This window comes from Hypomesus transpacificus, unplaced genomic scaffold, assembly GCF_021917145.1.
Source record: "Hypomesus transpacificus isolate Combined female unplaced genomic scaffold, fHypTra1 scaffold_90, whole genome shotgun sequence".
Taxonomy (NCBI): Eukaryota; Metazoa; Chordata; class Actinopteri; order Osmeriformes; family Osmeridae; genus Hypomesus; species Hypomesus transpacificus.
This window is the reverse complement of record NW_025814041.1, coordinates 322,847-340,869: the sequence shown is the minus strand read 5'-3', so window position 1 is coordinate 340,869 and position 18,023 is coordinate 322,847. Positions and strand designations below refer to the sequence as shown.

At 43.8% G+C, this 18,023-nt stretch overlaps 1 protein-coding gene across 8 annotated transcripts in view; it reads left to right on the top strand.

Moving 5' to 3' along the window:
• Positions 1-18,023, top strand: part of LOC124466296 (anoctamin-1-like) — an 84,310-nt gene that overhangs the window by 41,303 nt on the left and 24,984 nt on the right. For 4 of the 8 annotated variants that reach the window (XM_047018091.1, XM_047018086.1, XM_047018087.1 and 1 more), the window contains 5 exons: positions 10,665-10,747; positions 11,239-11,250; positions 12,916-12,987; positions 13,317-13,394; positions 17,936-18,010. In XM_047018091.1, the coding sequence (XP_046874047.1) occupies positions 10,665-10,747; positions 11,239-11,250; positions 12,916-12,987; positions 13,317-13,394; positions 17,936-18,010 (320 nt within the window). The remainder of the gene's footprint in view (positions 1-10,664; positions 10,748-11,238; positions 11,251-12,915; positions 12,988-13,316; positions 13,395-17,935; positions 18,011-18,023) is intronic. The other 4 variants (XM_047018092.1, XM_047018089.1, XM_047018088.1 and 1 more) reach the window with 3 other exon arrangements.

The window sequence follows — 18,023 nt, the reverse complement described above, 5'->3', positions numbered from 1 at the left end:
GCAATGCAGCAGTGATGTCACTGGGGTTGATGAGTAAAGGAAGGCAGGGAGGCAGCACGGAGCAGGGCTTCTATTGGTTAGGCCTGGGAAGTCTCCAAGGAGACCGTTAATCCAGCACACCAAATTGAATAATATGAAGCGTTTGTACTTGGTACATGTATTTCCCTGCTCCTAACTTCACATAGAACAGTTTAGGGCTTCAGAGACAGTGCCGCACTCCCATAACGCGCACTATGCGCTGTGCGTAGGGCACCAAGTCCTGAGCGAGGTGAAGTTAGTTTCATATTCGACATTCGTCTCACATTCGGAAGACGCTACTTTGCAGCGTCGTGTTAGGGACCGGGTGATAATTACCCATAAAATAAAATAAAATGATGACTTATATAATATTTTTATGAATATAAAACCTCAAACAAACAGCAGAGTATTCCAACAATGTCTGGTATACTTCCACAACCTTTACTTTCTAAATAAACTTTTTGTTTTTATGATCGAAAATCGCTAATCTCTGAAAATAGCATAAAATCCTCGCTACATATTTGAGTGTGCTAACATTAGCAATAACGTCAGCTAGTTTGAAGTGTATGCATAGGCTAACCATTAAATTAGCAGCACGTATTTAACAATGATTAAACATGGACTTACCTGAAAGTGATGCACGAGCATCATCTCGCAGTTTCTTTATTTTTTCTGCCCCTGACTCCTGTTGTCTTTTTGAGGCAATTTTCGAGAAGTTGACCAGCCTACTGTCAAAGTTTGTTAGGCCACTGAGATAGGAAAGGGCACCCACGGCGAGCTTGGGAAGTTGAGTGTGTATTTTCTTTTTTTTCGCAACGTTTTTTGAGCAATTAAATATATCTAGTTTTTCCTGTATTGTGATATACATGCCTAAAGGTGCCTAATATTTATATAGGCCTACTGAAATAATATCGACATTTTAATCATAATAACTGATGATTTTTCAGTTGGCAATTATTTGGTGCCACCTCAGGACTTGAGGTAGGTGAAGTTAGTTTCATATTCGACATTCGTCTCACATTTGGAAGACAATACTTTGCAGCGTCGAGTTAAGGCCGAAATATGCTTCTGCGTCTCCGTTTACGGATGGGCGGGCGCACGGATACGCACGGATACGGACGGATAGACTGCGTTTATGGTTCTCCGTAGGCTGTGGGTGCTGAAAACAATTCACCGCCAGAAGAGTTGGTGGCGCAACGTTTTTTTGTTTAGACGTCGTAGAGTGTTTTTTTACCTAGGTTACCGAAAAGTCGGAGCAAATTTACAAATTACCTGTTCCATCAATAAAATACGCGCATTTTCAGCAACTACACTGCCCATTTCTCATCACATTTTAATTCAGATTCTGATTTACATGTACCGTTTAGCTGAAATATGAATTGTAAAAACTTTACAAGCAATGGCGGTCAAAGGATTATGGATTCTGTTCGTCCTGCTATCACGGCAACCCCGCCCCTACCCCTGACACAAGCGGTACTAAATACTGACCAATCACAGCCAAGGGGGTCTCCATAGCTCTCCGTAGCTACGACGGAGAGTTACAAAATGAAGGAGGTGCACGTCAAGCTCTCCGAGGCTCTACGAGGGTGACGGAGACCTTGTAGAAGGCGTTCCACGGAGACGAGGGCGTTCCCATGTGTCCGTTTTTCGAAAAACGCAGAAGCATATATCGGCCTTTTAGGGACCGGGTGTAAATTACCCATACAATTTTGAAAAATTATAAATGTTATAATATTTTTATGGATATAAAACCACAAACTGTCACCAGATTATTCTAATAATGTTTGACCTACTTCCACACCTTTAACTTTTCAATTATGTTTTTAAAAGAATTATAGAAAATCGCTAATCTCTGAAAATAGCATGAAATCCACGCTAATCTCAATATCTTTTTCAAACTTGTGTAAAAAAATCTCAAATATACACAATATTATTATAATAATGTCTGGCCTACTTCTACACCCTTTACTTTTTCAATAATGTTTTTAAAAGAATGATAGAAAATCGATAATCTCTGAAAATAGCATGTAGTCCTCAATAATCTTTAAAACCTCTTAATTTTAATAATTTTAAATTTAATGAAAAATGTCAAATATACACCATATTATTCTAATAATATCTGCTCTACTTCCACACCCTTTACTTTTTCAATATATATATTTTTTAAGAAATACATTGCTAATCTCTGAAAACAGCATTAAAGCTGTGCTAAACTAAATTCTGATCAATGGTCCCACAGCTGCAAGTCAACCAGGAGCTAGTCTGTGGTTGTGACAGAATAAACAATGTGTATTTGCACCAATATGCTTTCCACCAAATGCATCAGAAGACAGCCAGGGAGATGGACAGGAAGGGACCAGGAACTCTGTGTGTTCCGTCATAGGAGATCAAAGTCCACTTTGGGACTAGGTCCAACATTGTCACACAAGCATCCAGGCCGATGTTGACAGCTCAACCAGCCCACACCACAGGGGAGGTTAGATGGGCAACCGAGAGAAGAAAGTATAATTAGAGATTGAAAAGTGACAAATAACAGTTACAATAACAATACGGGTGACGTCCCCACCAGTCAAGTGTGATTTAGTGTAGTTAAGCTAAAGAAGCTTAACTACTTAAAGAGTTTTTGATGTAGCCCTAAACGCCAAGACAGCACCAGCCACCCTACATTAGAAAAGGAAGTATGTTCCAGTTAAGAGAAACTGCATACACAAATGCTCAGTAACTTGATGCATTTGTTGGAGTTGGAGGAGAGGGTCGCCTCCCTACACCTATTAGTTGTGGGGGGAAAAACTCGGACTGTTGTCTGTGAATATTGACCGAACAGAAGATCAGAGTATTTTGCCTTTTTAGGGCCCCAGTGGGGGACTCCATAGTGCTGCTGGGAGACTTCAACGAGTATATGGAAACCCAAATGGGTGTTTGTTGTTGTATTTCTGTGCTAGTCATGGATTATCTATAACAAACACCATGGTCGAACATAAGGATGCTCATAAGTGTATGTGGTACCAGAGCACCCTAGGTCGATGATTGATTTTGTCATCATGCCGTCGGATCTGAGGTTGTATGTTTTGGAGTTTTCCATGTTGTGGTGAGTTGGGTCAGCGGGTGGGGGAAGACTCTGGACAGACTTGGTAAACCCAAGCGAGTAGTGCGGGTGAGATGGGACCGTTTGGAGGAGGTCCCTGTTTGTGAAATCTTCAACTCACACCTCCAGCGGAGTTTCTCAGGTATCCCTGTGGAGGTTGGGGGCATTGAACCGGAATGGGCAATGTTCAAAGCCTCCAATGCTGAAGCCGCGGTGGAGAAATGCAGCCTCTGAGGTAGTCACTGAGGTAATCAAATAACTCCACAGTGGCAAAGCCCTGGGATTCTTGCTCTTCTTGGGCAATCCAATCCCTGTACATCCAAAGCAAAAGTTGTGTCCGGGTCCTCGGCACAAAGTTGACTTTGTTCCGTGTGGGGGTTGGTCTCCGCAAGGGCTGTGCTTTATCACCAATCCTGTTTGTGATATTTTCTGGACAGGATATTGAGTCGTAGTCGGGGTGGGGTTGCGGTTCGGTGGGCTGGGGATTCCAATCGGTACTTTTTGCAGATGATGTGGTCTTCCTGTCATCATCGGTCCGTGACCTTCAACACTCACTAGATCATTTCGCCGTTGAATGTGAAGCGGCTCGGATGAGAATCAGCACATGTGGCGCAGGGGGTAGAGAGGGTTGAGAGGGTTGTCTGTTAATCGCAAGGTTGGTGGTTCGATCCCCGACTCCTCTTAGGCAAGGGCGGACTTACCCATTAGGCAAAGTAGGCAACCGCCTGGGGCCCCCAAGTGCCAGGGGGCCCCCAGCTGACAAGGGGCCCCTTGAAAGACTCCATAAAAATACAATATGATCAATAATAACTATGATAATAATGCTTTCCCCAAAAGAATCAACAAAGATATCAACAGTATTGCTAGTTTATGTATCCTTAGTATAGTTAGACCACATTTAAATTTAAGATTCCTATATGTTTACTGTATGCACCTTCCTGCCAAAGCAAATTCCGTGTCTGTGCAAACTTTCATGGCGAATAAATCCCATTCTGATTCTGATTCTGAACAGTGCGTTTATTCTATTTGTGTCAAGGCAGACTTCCCCTCCCACCCGATACTACTGTGGACTATTCCATCGATTGCAGCTACAGCGTTGCAAAGCACGTCATATCACTTAGCTTAATATGACATTTACATTTATTCATTTAGCAGACACTTTTATCCAAAGCGACTTCCAAGAGAGAGCTTACAAAAGAGCATAGGTCACTGATCATAACAACGAGGTAGTCCCAAACATTGCAAGTAGCCAAAACATGAAGCATACATTGTGAAAAGCTAAACAAGTGCCAAAAGGAAGACCCATAAGAGCATGCAGTTATACAAGTTACAAATTAAACAACATGAACCACAAAAGTGCAAGACTGTACCTGTAGAAGAACAATCAACAGTAAAATATTTCACAGCGAGTACAAGACTTAACTTCGTTATATCTAACCTAAAAGAGCAACAAGTCACTCAATAAGAGTCATTGTGATCCTGGAGGAAACTAACTAACAAGTCCAGCCAAGCATTCTTAAGTGCCGTTGTACTCCCGGAACAAGTGCGTCTTGAGCCTTTTCTTGAAGGTGGGGAGACAGTCAGTGTCCCTGATGGAGGTGGGGAGCTGGTTCCACCATTGGGGGGCCAGGCAGGAGAAGAGCTTGTGTTGGGACCGGGCAGTCTTGAGCGGTGGGACCACCAGGCGGTTGTCTGAAGAAGACCGTAGGTGACGGGTGGGGATGTAAGGCTGCAGGAGAGACTTGATGTAGACGGGTGCAGTCCCGTTCACTGCTCGGAAGGTCAGTACCAGGGTCTTGAATCTGATACGGGCGTTGATGGGTAGCCAGTGGAGAGAGATTAGGAGCGGGGTAACATGGGAGCGTCTGGGTAGATTGTAGACCAGGCGGGCCGCTGCGTTCTGAATCCTCTGAAGAGGGCTGGTTGCACATGCTGGGAGACCAGCGAGCAGCGAGTTGCAGAAGTCCAACTTGGAGAGGACCAGTGCTTGGACTAGCAGATGGGTGGAGTGCTCAGACAGGTATCTCCTGATCTTCCGGATGTTGTAGAGGGTGAATCTACAAGACCGGGAGACTGCGGCGATGTGGGCCGTGAGGGAGAGCTCGTCATCCATGGTAACCCCAAGGTTCCTGGCAGAGGATGGGGGGGTCACCTTCGCAGATCCCAGGGTGATTGACAGATCGTGGGAAATGGAGGGTTTAGCCGGGATGATGAGAAGTTCTGTTTTGGCGAGGTTCAGCTGGAGGTGGTGCTCGGTCATCCAGGCGGAGATGTCTGCGAGGCAGGCCTCAATCCTAGCTGAGATCCCCAGATCGGTCGGGGGGAACGACGGGTACAGCTGGGTGTCGTCGGCGTAGCAGTGGTAGGAGAAGCCATGGGAGGTGATGATTGGTCCAAGTGAGGTGGTGTACAGAGAGAAGAGGAGGGGTCCAAGGACGGAGCCCTGTGGGACACCGGTGGAGAGCTGGTGGGGGTCTGACAGTTTGCCTCCCCAGGAGACCTGGTAGGATCTTCCCGAGAGGTAGGATGAGATCCACTGGAGTGCAGTGCCAGTGATGCCCATCTCAGAAAGTCTGTAGAGCAGGATCTGGTGGTTAACCGTGTCAAACGCTGCAGAAAGGTCCAGCAGAATGATGACGGATGACCTGGAAGCCGCTCTGGCAGACTGGAGGGCAGTGGTGACTGAAAGGAGGGCAGTCTCTGTGGAGTGGCCGGTCTTGAAGCCCGATTGGTTGGGGTCAAGCAGGTTGTTCTGAGAGAGAAAGTTAGACAGTTGGTTAGATACAGCACGTTCAATTGTTTTAGAAAAGAAGGGTAGCAGTGATACCGGTCTGTAGTTCTGGAGGACAGCAGGGTTAAGGGAGGGTTTTTTGAGTAGAGGGGTAACTCTGGCCTGTTTGAAGGCAGAGGGGAAGGTGCCAGAGGTAAGAGAGGAGTTTAGGACATGGAGCAGAAAAGTTATGATAGAGGGGGAGATGGTTTGAAAGAGAGGGGAGGGGGCAGGATCAAGGGGGCAGGAGGTGGGGCGATGAGAGAGAATGAGGTCAGAGAGCTCTGACTCGGACAGGGGAGAGAAAGAGTTTAGACATTTAGTTGGGTCAGTCATGAAAGGTGAGGGGGTAGGAAAGGTGGGTTTAGGGAACCGACTGCTAATGTCTGAGACTTTTTCCTCAAAGAAGGAGGAGAAGTCGTCTGCTGTCAGGGTGGAGGGCGGGGGTGGGGGAGGTGGGTTAAGAAGGGTGGAGAAGGTAGAGAAAAGTTTGTGGGGGTTTGAAGCAGAGTTAATTTTGTTAAGAAAGTAGAGGGTTTTAGCACCAGTTATGTGAGAAGAGAAGGATTTAAGGAGGGAGTGATACTTATCAAGGTCCAGACCGTCTTTGGACTTGCGCCATCTCCTCTCCGCTGCTCGAAGGGTGGACCGCTCTTCACGAATAACATCCGTAAGCCACGGGCAGGAGGGAGAAGATCGTGCAGGCCTGGTTGACAGGGGACAGAGAGAGTCAAGTGATGCAGTTAACGTGGTTAACAGGGTGTCGGTGGCAGTGTTAGTGGGGTGGGACGAGAACTCGTCAATGGGAGGGAGGGAGGATGTTACAACAGAGGAGAAATGGGAGGGGGATAGCGAGCGGAGGTTGCGCCGGAAAGTTACGAGGGGAGGGGAGGTAGGAGGGGTTGGAGGGAGAGAGACAGTGAATTTGATAAAGTAGTGATCGGAAATGTGCAGTGGGGTTACAGAGGTTAAGTCAGTGATACAGTTACGTGTCAGGACGAGGTCTAGCTGTTTGCCTGCCTTGTGGGTCGCCGGTGTGCTCAGCAGCGTCAAGTCAAAGGAGGTCAGGAGGGACAAGAAGTCGACAGCCTGCGTTCCCTGGAGGTGGATGTTGAAGTCCCCAAGGACTATCAGGGGGGTTCCATCATCCGGGAGGACGCTGAAGAGCATGTCCAGCTCCTCCACAGAGTCAGCTAGTGGTCCTGGCGGGCGATAAAGAACAATTAAGCATGCTTTGATAGGATTAGTTATCATCACATAATGTGAGACAGTAAGAGTGAAAATAGTGAAAATAATTTGCTAAATGAAACGCAACTCCCTGAACGGAGCACAAACGATAAAGACAAAAGAGGAGAGTAAACAAGTAGTTGCCAAACTGTAGGAATCGTAGAAAATGTCATTTTCTCTTCACTGGTATCCAATGATGCGGCAGCTAGCACAAGTGCTGCTCAGTGAAGTTTGGCTAGCAACAGCAGCTAGGCTAGCTTGCTCGAAGCACAATTTGCTGGGGTCAGCTTCTCCACGCAGGGCTCTAGAGTCTAGACTGAGACAAAATTTGGCATTGTTACTGACAATGATCGCTTCCAGCAAACATTTTTTGAATTTACCCCTAAATAAATGTCAATCTTATTTACGTTTTTGGGGGCATATTTTCAGTTAGCAGATGGTACTGTTTGAATTGCGATTCCATCTGAAATACTACAATAGCTTGTTTCAAAAGGGGTTCTTTAATATGAGCTAAATCCTTGAAAATATCACTAGAAGGGAAAAACTTGAGGTGACATAGTCATAGAGGTTATGACCGTTTTACACCGGATTGCCCAATATCTTTGTTTGATCCAACTTTTCAACTGAGGCTGCTCAATATTTCCTCTTGCAGGGAAAATGAAAAGACAACTGTTTCATTCTACACTTCACTTTTTGTATTTTGAATTGTAAATGAGCAGCAACAAATGTATGCTTTTAAATCTATGCAATCTTCATAAATAGTAAATACGCATTTTTATATAAAATATACAGAAATATCAGTTGTAAAATTACAGTTAATAAACGGACTCATCAGCAACCGACGCTAGCAAGCACACCCTACAATTTCCCCAGAAATGGTACCCTCTAGTTATTATTATTATTATTATATTAATAATTATTATGTGAATTGAAAAGAGTAAGAATAGGAGTTAAGGGGGCCCCATGCCTGTCTTCGCCTGGGGCCCCCAAATCACTAAATCCGCCACTGCTCCTAGGTCATGTGACGAAGTATCCTTGAGCAAGACTCTGAACCCCAAGTTGCTCCCGATGGGCATGGTAGCTCGCTGCTTGGAGTGAGTGAGAATATGAATGGGGTAAATGAGAGGCAAACATTGTGACTGCTAAGGTAGAAAAAAGCCCTATATAAATGCAGTTCATTTACTCTAAATCTGAGGCCATGGTTCTCAGGAAACCTATGGAATGCTTACTCCGGGTAGGGAATGAGTTCAATCCCCAAGTGAAGGAGTTCAAGTACCTCAGGGTCTTGTTCGTGAGTGAGGGGAGCATGGAGCGGGAGGTTGGCTGAAGAATCGTTGCAGCGAGGGCAATATTTCATTTGCACTATCGCACCATTGAGCCGGAAAGTAAAGCTCTCAATCTACTGGTCAAGTTTAGTTCCTACCCTCACCTATGGTCATGAAAGTTTGGTCATAATTAAAAGAACTAGGTCGCGAGTACAAGTGGCTGAAATGGGTTTCCTCAGGAGGGTGGCTGGTGTCTCCCTTAGAGATAGGGTCAGGTGATCACTCATCCGGGAGGAGCTCGGAGTAGAGCCGCTGCTCATTTGCGTCAAAAAGAGCCATTTGAGGTGGTTTGGCCATCTGGCAAGGATACTGGTAAGTAAAGGGTGTGGAAGTAGGCGAAGCATTATTATAATAATTTGGTGTATATTTGAGATTTTTTGACGCAAATTTGAACAAATTATTGAGATTAGCGAGGATTTCATGCTATTTTCAGAGTAGTGATTTTCTATCATTCTTTTAAAAACACTATTGAAAAAGTTCTGGGTGTGGAAGTAGACCAGACATTAAAATAATCTGGTGTCTTTTTTAGATTTTTTGACACAAATTTGAAAAAGTTGTTGAGATTAGCGAGGATTTCATGCTATTTTCAGAGATTAGCGATTTTCTATCATTCTTTTAAAAACACTATTGAAAAAGTTCTGGGTGTGGAAATAGGCCAGACATTATTAGAATAATATAGTGTATATTTTTTTTAAATGACACAAGTTTGAAAATGTTATTGAGATTAGCGAGGATGTCATGCTATTTTCAGACATTAGCAATTTTCTATCATTCTTTAAAAAACATAACTGAAAAGTAAAGGGTGTGGAAGTAGACCAGACATTATTAGAATAATACGGTGCATTTCTGAGATAAACCAAAAGGTAGGCTATAGCATCTGCATCAGTGCACCATGTTTTACTGAGGCAAAATCACAAAATCAGTGGTGGAAGAAGTATTCAGATCCTTAAAAGTACTAATACCACACACTCGTACTAATACCACTAACTCTCCCAAATTCGCTGAAATATTACCGATGGCCGATGCTAGTTGGCAGTCCTCCTGCTGTGGATCTTGTATTCGACTGGATGAAGATTCAGCAGACCTGAAGTATCCATTCAATTTCAGGATGTTTCAGGATATCTTGGTCACATTGTTCTTTTAACATTTGTATTTTGCGTTTTTGTGCTTTATTTTAATACTTTCTTTCGGTCAGTCTGCCACTATGCCATATAGCAATAGCAGTGAGTAATAAATATGATTGACATGATTTGACCAGCAGCAGCTGATTGGACAGATGTGACCCAAGTCACATCTACCCAATCACAATTCAAAAGAAAACGTTTCTTATGGGCCAATTAGGGTCTTTATTTTGTTCCCGCTGAAGTACATTTAAAATATTAAAAAACAATCCGGCCAATCCGGGGCCCCCTGCACACGTGGGGCCCCTAGGCTGCAGCCTAGGCAAGCCTGTGCATTAATCCGCGCCTGGTTTTACCAATTGAAAAACAATGTTTATTTTACATGAAGCTCAAAAAACTATTCTGCCTCAAATTAAGGCCAAAAACCTGCAGATTCCACCTCCACCTTTGAATTGGAGTTACATCGTGAAACTGGCAAAAACAATCGGGGGGCATCATAAAGGAATTATGCTAAGAGAACCAAAATGGCTGGCAGCGGCACTGTTCAGATACTAGGTGCTACAGGCCCTATTCTGCTTGTGACTGTCCCATCAAGATCCTACTGTACCTTGAACATAGCTTCTGCACATAATGTTCCTGTTACAGGCTCATTTAGTTCCTCATCCTTCATACTTGGCCATTTATTACTTTGGTAATTAACACGTTCATAATTTATCTTCACAATCCTAATCATAGCACCTTTACCCTCTCCACGTGATGGTTTTGGGTTAGTTTTGGATTTTGTAATTGGAAGTGCCATTCTAACTAATTTAACCTGTTCTCCAAGCTGTCTACACCATCCTGCTAATAAAGTAATAAAGATGACCACAGTAAGATGTGTTACACAAACAGCGATAAGATACAGCAGGAAATGGTAGAAGCACCAATACCAAAAACACACCAACTCTCTTACTCAGAGATGAGAATCCAAACTACTGTTCTCTATTTAAAGATGAAACTGTGTGTGTGCTAACCTGCTAAGCTGAAACCAAGCCTGCCAGTCTAAGAGGTTAGTCACCATTGCATCCACCTCTGTTGTACTGTCATGCCTCTGAAGATGTACTGGCTGTGTCTTGTAGCGGCCATGTTTATGGAGCACTGGAAGAGGAGGCAGATGAGGCTGAACTATGAGTGGGACCTGACGGGCTTCGAGGAGGAGGAGGTGAGCTAGACTGTGTAGTCATACAGTTACATTTTTCATTTAGCAGACGCTTTTTCCAAAGCAACTTCTAAGAGAGGGCTTTACAAAAGTGCATAGGTCAATGATCATAAACAACGAGATAACCAAAACATGAAGCATATATTGTGAATAGCAAATAAGTGGAATGGGAAGAAACATAAGAGCATGTAGTTAAACAAGTTACAATTAAACAACATGAACCTCAAGAGTGTACCTGTAGGAAAGCAAGCAAAAAGTACACACACATGCCACCCTCCTTTGTTAGTGTATCCTCTCACTTTAACAATAAACATGTTTTTCAATCACATTTATATTGCAGGTTGGCAGGAATCATACAAAATAAGTTCCAAATTAGCATGGGTACACACAATCACAATCACTCCCACACACCATGGTGTCAACAGTCTTATAGTCTACCTCAAGGTTTTTGTGTAACTGTATTGTCCTCCTCTCTCCCCTGTGGATATCTACAGGAAGCCCTCAAGGTTTGGAACATTTTACTATACACAGATGTTCTTATCTCTTCATAAGCACCTTCTGCTGTCATTCCTCCACACACCCTATGCCCCGCATACCCCCTCTAACTATTCTTTCAGCAACTGTGTTGGGACCTCAGCATCAGAATCCTGCAACTTCCCCCCTCGCGCGCCAATTACGTCTCTCCCCTTCCTTCCCTCGATCCATCCATCATCCTCCCTCACTCCTCCCTCACTTATCCCTCCTTCTCCCTCCATCACAGTCTTAACTACCACCTCAGGACGTTTCCAGCTGTCTGCTCTGGAGTTCTCTTGCTCTCTAACTGTCCACAGCTTTCTGTCATCGTCACCTGTTCACCTCTCTGTTCACCTCTCTTAGGGATGCCGAGCTGACCTCACAGCACCATGTCCTGCTCTCTCTCTCTTTCTTCCAGTCCCTCTGCTCTCTCCCCCTCCCGTGCTGGTCCTCTAAACTCCACAACAGCATCTGCAATTTTGTCTTGAACAAAGATCGACCCAACCTCAAACATCAGTGATCATAACTCACTGGACTTTCCTATAATAGGGAAAGTTCCCCCAAATCAACCTGCTATCTGATCTTACACACAGACGATAGGTGCGTTTGACTTCATGCAGCGCCGGTGTCACCTGCAGCCCTGCTGACTTGAAGCAGCCAATGGCATTCTCAGCTTCAAGGCAGCCGGCTGCTGTATGAAGTCGAACACACCTAGTGACTTGACAGTGCTTGACAGGTCACATGGTAATGAAACCCGTCTAGAATAACTTAAATTTGACTAATTAGATAGGAGGTTCAAGTTTTGGGTGGACTAGCGCCAAATCCCAATACTCCTTACCGTACCCCTTACCCCTTACTCCTTCCCCTTAGTTTTGCGCGTTCCCGTGAGAGCTAGTGGTGTCCCAATACTCTTTTTGAGCTAGGGGTAGGGCTAAGACTAAGGGGTATACACCCCTTAAAACCAAGTAAGATCGGGAGCTTACTTGAAACCTAGGGCTATGTGAAAACTGCGCGACCGGCAACAATGGCGGCCAGATCATCCAGAGTGTCCGATAAATGTCATATTTTCGGCTTAATTAATTGATAAAAAAATTATGACTTATGATTGTTTTGTGTTATATACAGTCATGAACATATATATTTGCAACCATTTTCCTAATTGAAACGTTTCTAAAAATCGCTAGTTTGGTACACTAATGTTACAGTGCTGAATTGCACAACGCATTTCTTTGACTAGCATGTCTACAGTTTAAAGTAAACTCCATTAGCAGCGAATTTTGTTTAATATCAGTGCATAACACTACTTGCTTTGGAGATATCGATACGTGCTAGATGACGTACCTGTAACCAAGTGGCGTCCCATTTCTTATGGATAAGTAGCCCTTACCCCTCAGTTTCGAGGGCCAAGGGCTAGGGTTAAACTAAGGGCTAGGGGTAAGGTTAAGGGGTAAGGGGGAGTATTGGGATTCGGCCTAACCCTCTAGCCCTGTCACTTCAAACCTACCATGCTTTACTGGTTCACATGTTTGAAGGAACCTTCTGTTAATGCCTGTAAAACCTTGTATATGAGGTTGGGGAGTGATATAGTACCCCACCCCCCACTGCCTGGGGGCGTTTGCTGTTAGAGTGATAACTGTCCTCCTCTCGCCCCCCACTAGGACCACCCACGGGCTGAGTATGAGTTCTGTGTCATGCAGAAGTCTCTGAGGAAAGAACACCAAACACAGAAGGTACATGCCTCTTGTTCACACTTCTTGACTGATCTTTTTCATCTCATATTGCTAATCCTTTCAATTGCTGCTGCATGCTTCATGGTAAACTCTTAATGGATTATCCTTTTGTTTGTTAGTTGAGACCTCACAATATGCACATTTTTACTCTTTTTAGATTTACAATTGATTTTTCCTTGATGGAAGTTGATATAAAATGACTCCAAGCTATGATTTGATTCAGTGACACAACTAGATTGTTGTTTTTGTTTAATGTTGTTGATCTCTGTGACCTGGTTACCGTTTGGGTGCGTTGGGTTGCTGATGTGTCCCGTCCGGCTGTCGTGTAGAAGTCCTGTGAGGTAGCTGAGGACCCAACAAACAAATGGAAGCAGACAGTTCAGTGTGCCATGGCAGGGCTGAAGCGGGTACTTCACCTGTCCTCCTCTACCTCCCCCCTCCTCCCTCACCTCACTCACTCACTCTGACCTGGGGCCTGTACTATGAATCAAGATTTGGCGTTAGCGAGGTAACTTCAGCTTCAACCCAGGGTTTTCTGTACTACGACAGTGGATCACTTGTTACTGGGGTAGATCGCCATGGTAACACATGCTGAATGGCTAACTTGGTCGGGAGCAGGTTAAGTTGGAGATCAGAGATCAACCGGTATAAAAACCCCGCCCACTAACTCATTCTTGATGATCATGTCGTCACTGTTCATAGAAGATCCTGTGGAGCTTGGTGCGCGGGTAGTGAGAGGTGCGCTCAGAAGAGCCAGAACATTTAGAGACCAACAAAACCCTTTCGAATTCCCTCATGAGTATCTTCCTGAAAGATATAGATTCTTAGCAGAGGGAATTACGTATATTGCCAGCCGTATGTTGCCAATGCGACGCATTGAAGCTGTGCACTCAGTCCCACAGACTGAATGCATAGCGTTTCCTTATTTCGTTATGGGTAGTTTTATAGGGTGATGCAGAGAACCTGAGCAGGAACACGGTCTGCCGCGCAATTTCCAACGGATTTTCTTTAATGGCTGTTGCCACCATATTCTGATTAATGGAGTGATGCAAAAGAGATATCCAAAGTGCCCTTTGTAAAAACTTTTCACTCTAATATGTTGACAACATTAAACAAGGTTTTTCACTCAATGTTCTGATTTCCGTTCTGGAAATGTATGCAAATGATATCATATTTTCAACTTAATCATTTGCTCATTTAAACATAGGCCTACATTTACAGGAAACTAGTAATTAAAACATTATTTGACCTACTATTAGTTATCAACTGGGGAGGTTTCATGTTGATATGTTATCCCTATTCACTGGGGTGTCTGCCCTTAACCCTTTTGTCCTTGGGTTGCTTTGACCCATTTCCTAATCATTTCCATATCAGAAATTGGGGTTTCTTTCAACCAAAACCTTTCAAACCAAAAAGAACAATGGGTATCTGTACAAAGCTCTTCACAAGTGATACATAAATGATAATTTCATTACTTTAATTGAATTTTGATGTTTCATTCACTTTTATAGCATTTTTCAAAAATAATAAAAAGGACATTGACAGAGAGAAGTGGTGAAAACCCCCACAAAAGATTCAATTGGCACAACAAAAAAGCCACAAAAAGGTATAAAAAGATCAAAACGTAGACAAAAGTTTAACAAATACATCTTCATGTGTTCTCCCTCCCCAAGGAACACAGAAAAATATGTCAGTGTAACTAAGTTTTGTGTCATTCAGTCATGTACTATCTCTTCTCATATTCCAGCCTTGTTTTTTTATTAAAAGCCTCTTATAATCGAGCTCCAGGGTTCTTTTATACAGGGCCCTCACATTGTCTGCTCCAACCTGAAACAAATGAAGAACATTGTCCCTTTACAAGGCACACTTGGAGAAAGTTGGTGTCCATTTGACTACTGTGGTTCATTGCTTATACCTTGTGTCTTTGTCTTGGCCTTGAAGTGGAGGCCCTAGGCTCAGGGGGAGGAAGAAGTTCCTCTTCCTGCTGAGTTTAGCACCATAGCAATTTAATCAATTGAGTCATATTTGAAATGAGCACTTTAAGGACTTGTTTCTTATGTTGAGACCACCACCATTAGTAAGTCATTACAGACACGTCAATAACAGCCACATGATTCACACACTTTCACCATCTGTGTTGCAAGTGGTAAATAAAACTTCAAATTGTACCCTCAAAATGAGCAGGCAGACACAGTTTCCTGATCATCTAGGACCTCCACTTGAGAAAGTAAATGGTATATTTGATCAATATTCAGCAACCACATATGGCATACATACTGGCGTATGACTATTAGTTTCACTGTTACCTCTGTATGGCACAGTGTGACGACAGTGGGTGGTGGCAACAACACCACTGTATTTCCTGTCACTGCAGAGAACAGTAATACATTTCACTCCTACAATATTCATAAATAATTGTTGAATGAACATGGTCACATAGATTACCTGAAAAATACATATGCCTGGGCTTCCAACCTGCTGCCACCAGGGTCTGAAGAAATTCCCCTTTCCACTCCTTCCATCATGGGGTGACCCTGATAGCTGCAGAGGGCCAGCTCCTCAGCAGGAATGAAGTCCTGAAGGAATGAAGTCCATGAAGTCCGCCCCCCTCCCCCTCCCTCAGTTGCCTAATTTTTCTTCCTGTTGGCTGCAGGCAATTTCATTGTTCTATAAGCCAATAGAGCCAATTATCTAGCCAGTAGCTAGACAATATCCTACAAAAGGGACTAATTCAGCCTTGAACTTGTTGGCCTTAAAACATGTGCAAATTGCCTACTGCTACTTACCGTTTTGAATTACGGTTTTATATTTATTTTGTTTTTGCTCCCACAATCGTTTGCCACTGCAGGGTTCCAACTAAAATAATACAACAACAAAAGTTTAACGTTGTGGAATACACACGTGTAATTATGGTGACATGTTCAATAAGTCATGTAGCTTACGCACTGACAGCGTATGCTATTTTCTGCCAGCTTGGCAGCAGCGACTTTGTTGAATTTTGCCTGTATTATATGTCTGTATTTCCTGATATGCTTGTATTACAATATTTCACGCAGGAGGAGTAGACAAAGTTTGTAAGATTATTGTCTGCTCCTCCTGCGTGAAATATGCGGCTCTTGTTTTGTCCATGTTTGCGATTGGACATACGATGCAAACACCGCCCCTTTATGTGAACGCGCACGTCTCTAGATTGGAAAGATCATGGTTGAATTAGAAAGTTGATAACTGCCATCATAGTAGCTCTTATCATGACTGCGATTGTTAGGCTTCGCGTAGCCGGGTAACTGAAAATAATCACCAGAGCATGTTGATCTTGATTCGTAGTACAGGCCCCAGGACCAGCGAGACCCACCCCACTCCATCTATGCACCCATATGTGAACCCACACACACATGCCTAAAACATATGCAAACACACACCCACACATCAACACGTACACACAATACAAGCATACATTACCACACAAACACACACACTTACCCCCCCCATGTGTAGCAGATATAAGATTCAGAGCATGTTGCCTCATGTGTATTTGACAAAGCTTCGATTTTGTTTGATTCTTTTTGGTTTTGATCTTCCTGTGTTTGTCATAACCCTACAGTAATAGCATGTTGTGGCGGTCCTATTTACCGGTAGTGAGATCGAGATGTGGAGTGTTTGTGTAGCTCACTTAGTGACAGCATGAAGGCCTGCTCTGTGAACCTAACATCTGCTGAGAGGTGCTGACCTGACCTGATGGACACTTACTGTACTGTATTTAAAGGTTTTGCTGCATCAATAACGAAGAATGAATAAACACTGGACAAGAAGGGAATGTAGACACCGCATCCTCTAATGCAGGGGTTCTCAAACTTTTCAGCCCTCGACCCCTAAAATAATGGTGCCAGTGACTCGCGAACCCCGCATCCACGGAGGTGTTTTACGTATACGTGGAAGTAAAAATAGGCCATGGACTTTGATCCAGAACGGCCCACCAGAACTGGCCGCCGTATACGCCACCACAGCTAACCTGCTAATGCATGCACAATCTGAGTTTGATGTGACGCTAGTTCGGGAGTCCGATAGTTATCGCGAGTGTGCGAGCCAAATTTTTGGGCCTTTATTTGAGCGCAAAATATATTTTGAGCTTTGTGTAAAATAAACATAGCCGTTTTTAAATTGGTAAAACCTTGTCTAGTGATGTATTTTTGTCTCTTAATTTTTCAGCCCCAGCCTTATGTTTCTTAGCCTAGTTTTCCATTGTTATTCTTCTCCCTGTGCTCCCGATGGCCAGTCCGCTACTGCAGGGCTGTGCAGCGGTGGTGGATTTTCAAGTCATATTATAAAAAAAATTGTGCTGTCGGGTGGTGCTGCAGCACCCTCAGCACCCCTAGTTCCCGCGGCCATGGGTATTCCATCTCCACTGAAATCCAAAACTCAGCCAGTGTCTTGGCTGAGAACGCTGCCTTTAACGTTCGGTCGCTTGACAGTTCAACTAATGCTTCCTCCTGGTTGGATGTCAGATGGTTTGCCATACTTACAGTGAATGGAAAATCTGAAGGCCGATGGCTTTTTTATTTGCATGCATTAATTTAACTACTCTTTTTAACTTGTAAACATTTTGTCTAAAATATGCTATTTCTAATTGTTTTAAAATGTTCCTTGATTTCTGGAAATTATCTTGCGACTCCCCATCGCTGTCTCGCGACCCCCACTTTGAGAACCACTGCTCTACTGGGTCTGAATAATGCAACACGCAGCTGTTATAACTATGTGATACTCGTGTCAGCCAGCATCCAAAACAATCAATCGATCAACATCAATCTTCTCCTCCTCTCCTCTCTATTCTGTTGTTATTCTGTCTCTCTGCTGGATGGGTGATCCTCCAGACTGCCCATACTGTATAGACATAGTCACTTCACGCTTGTATGTAGCTCTCTCCCTCTTAATATTTCAACCCCCCATTTAGGCAGAGAAGGAGAAGCTAACGTGCAGAGACCGCTTTCCCGCCTACATGACCAACATTGTCATGATGCTTCTAATGGTGGGTCCACCAT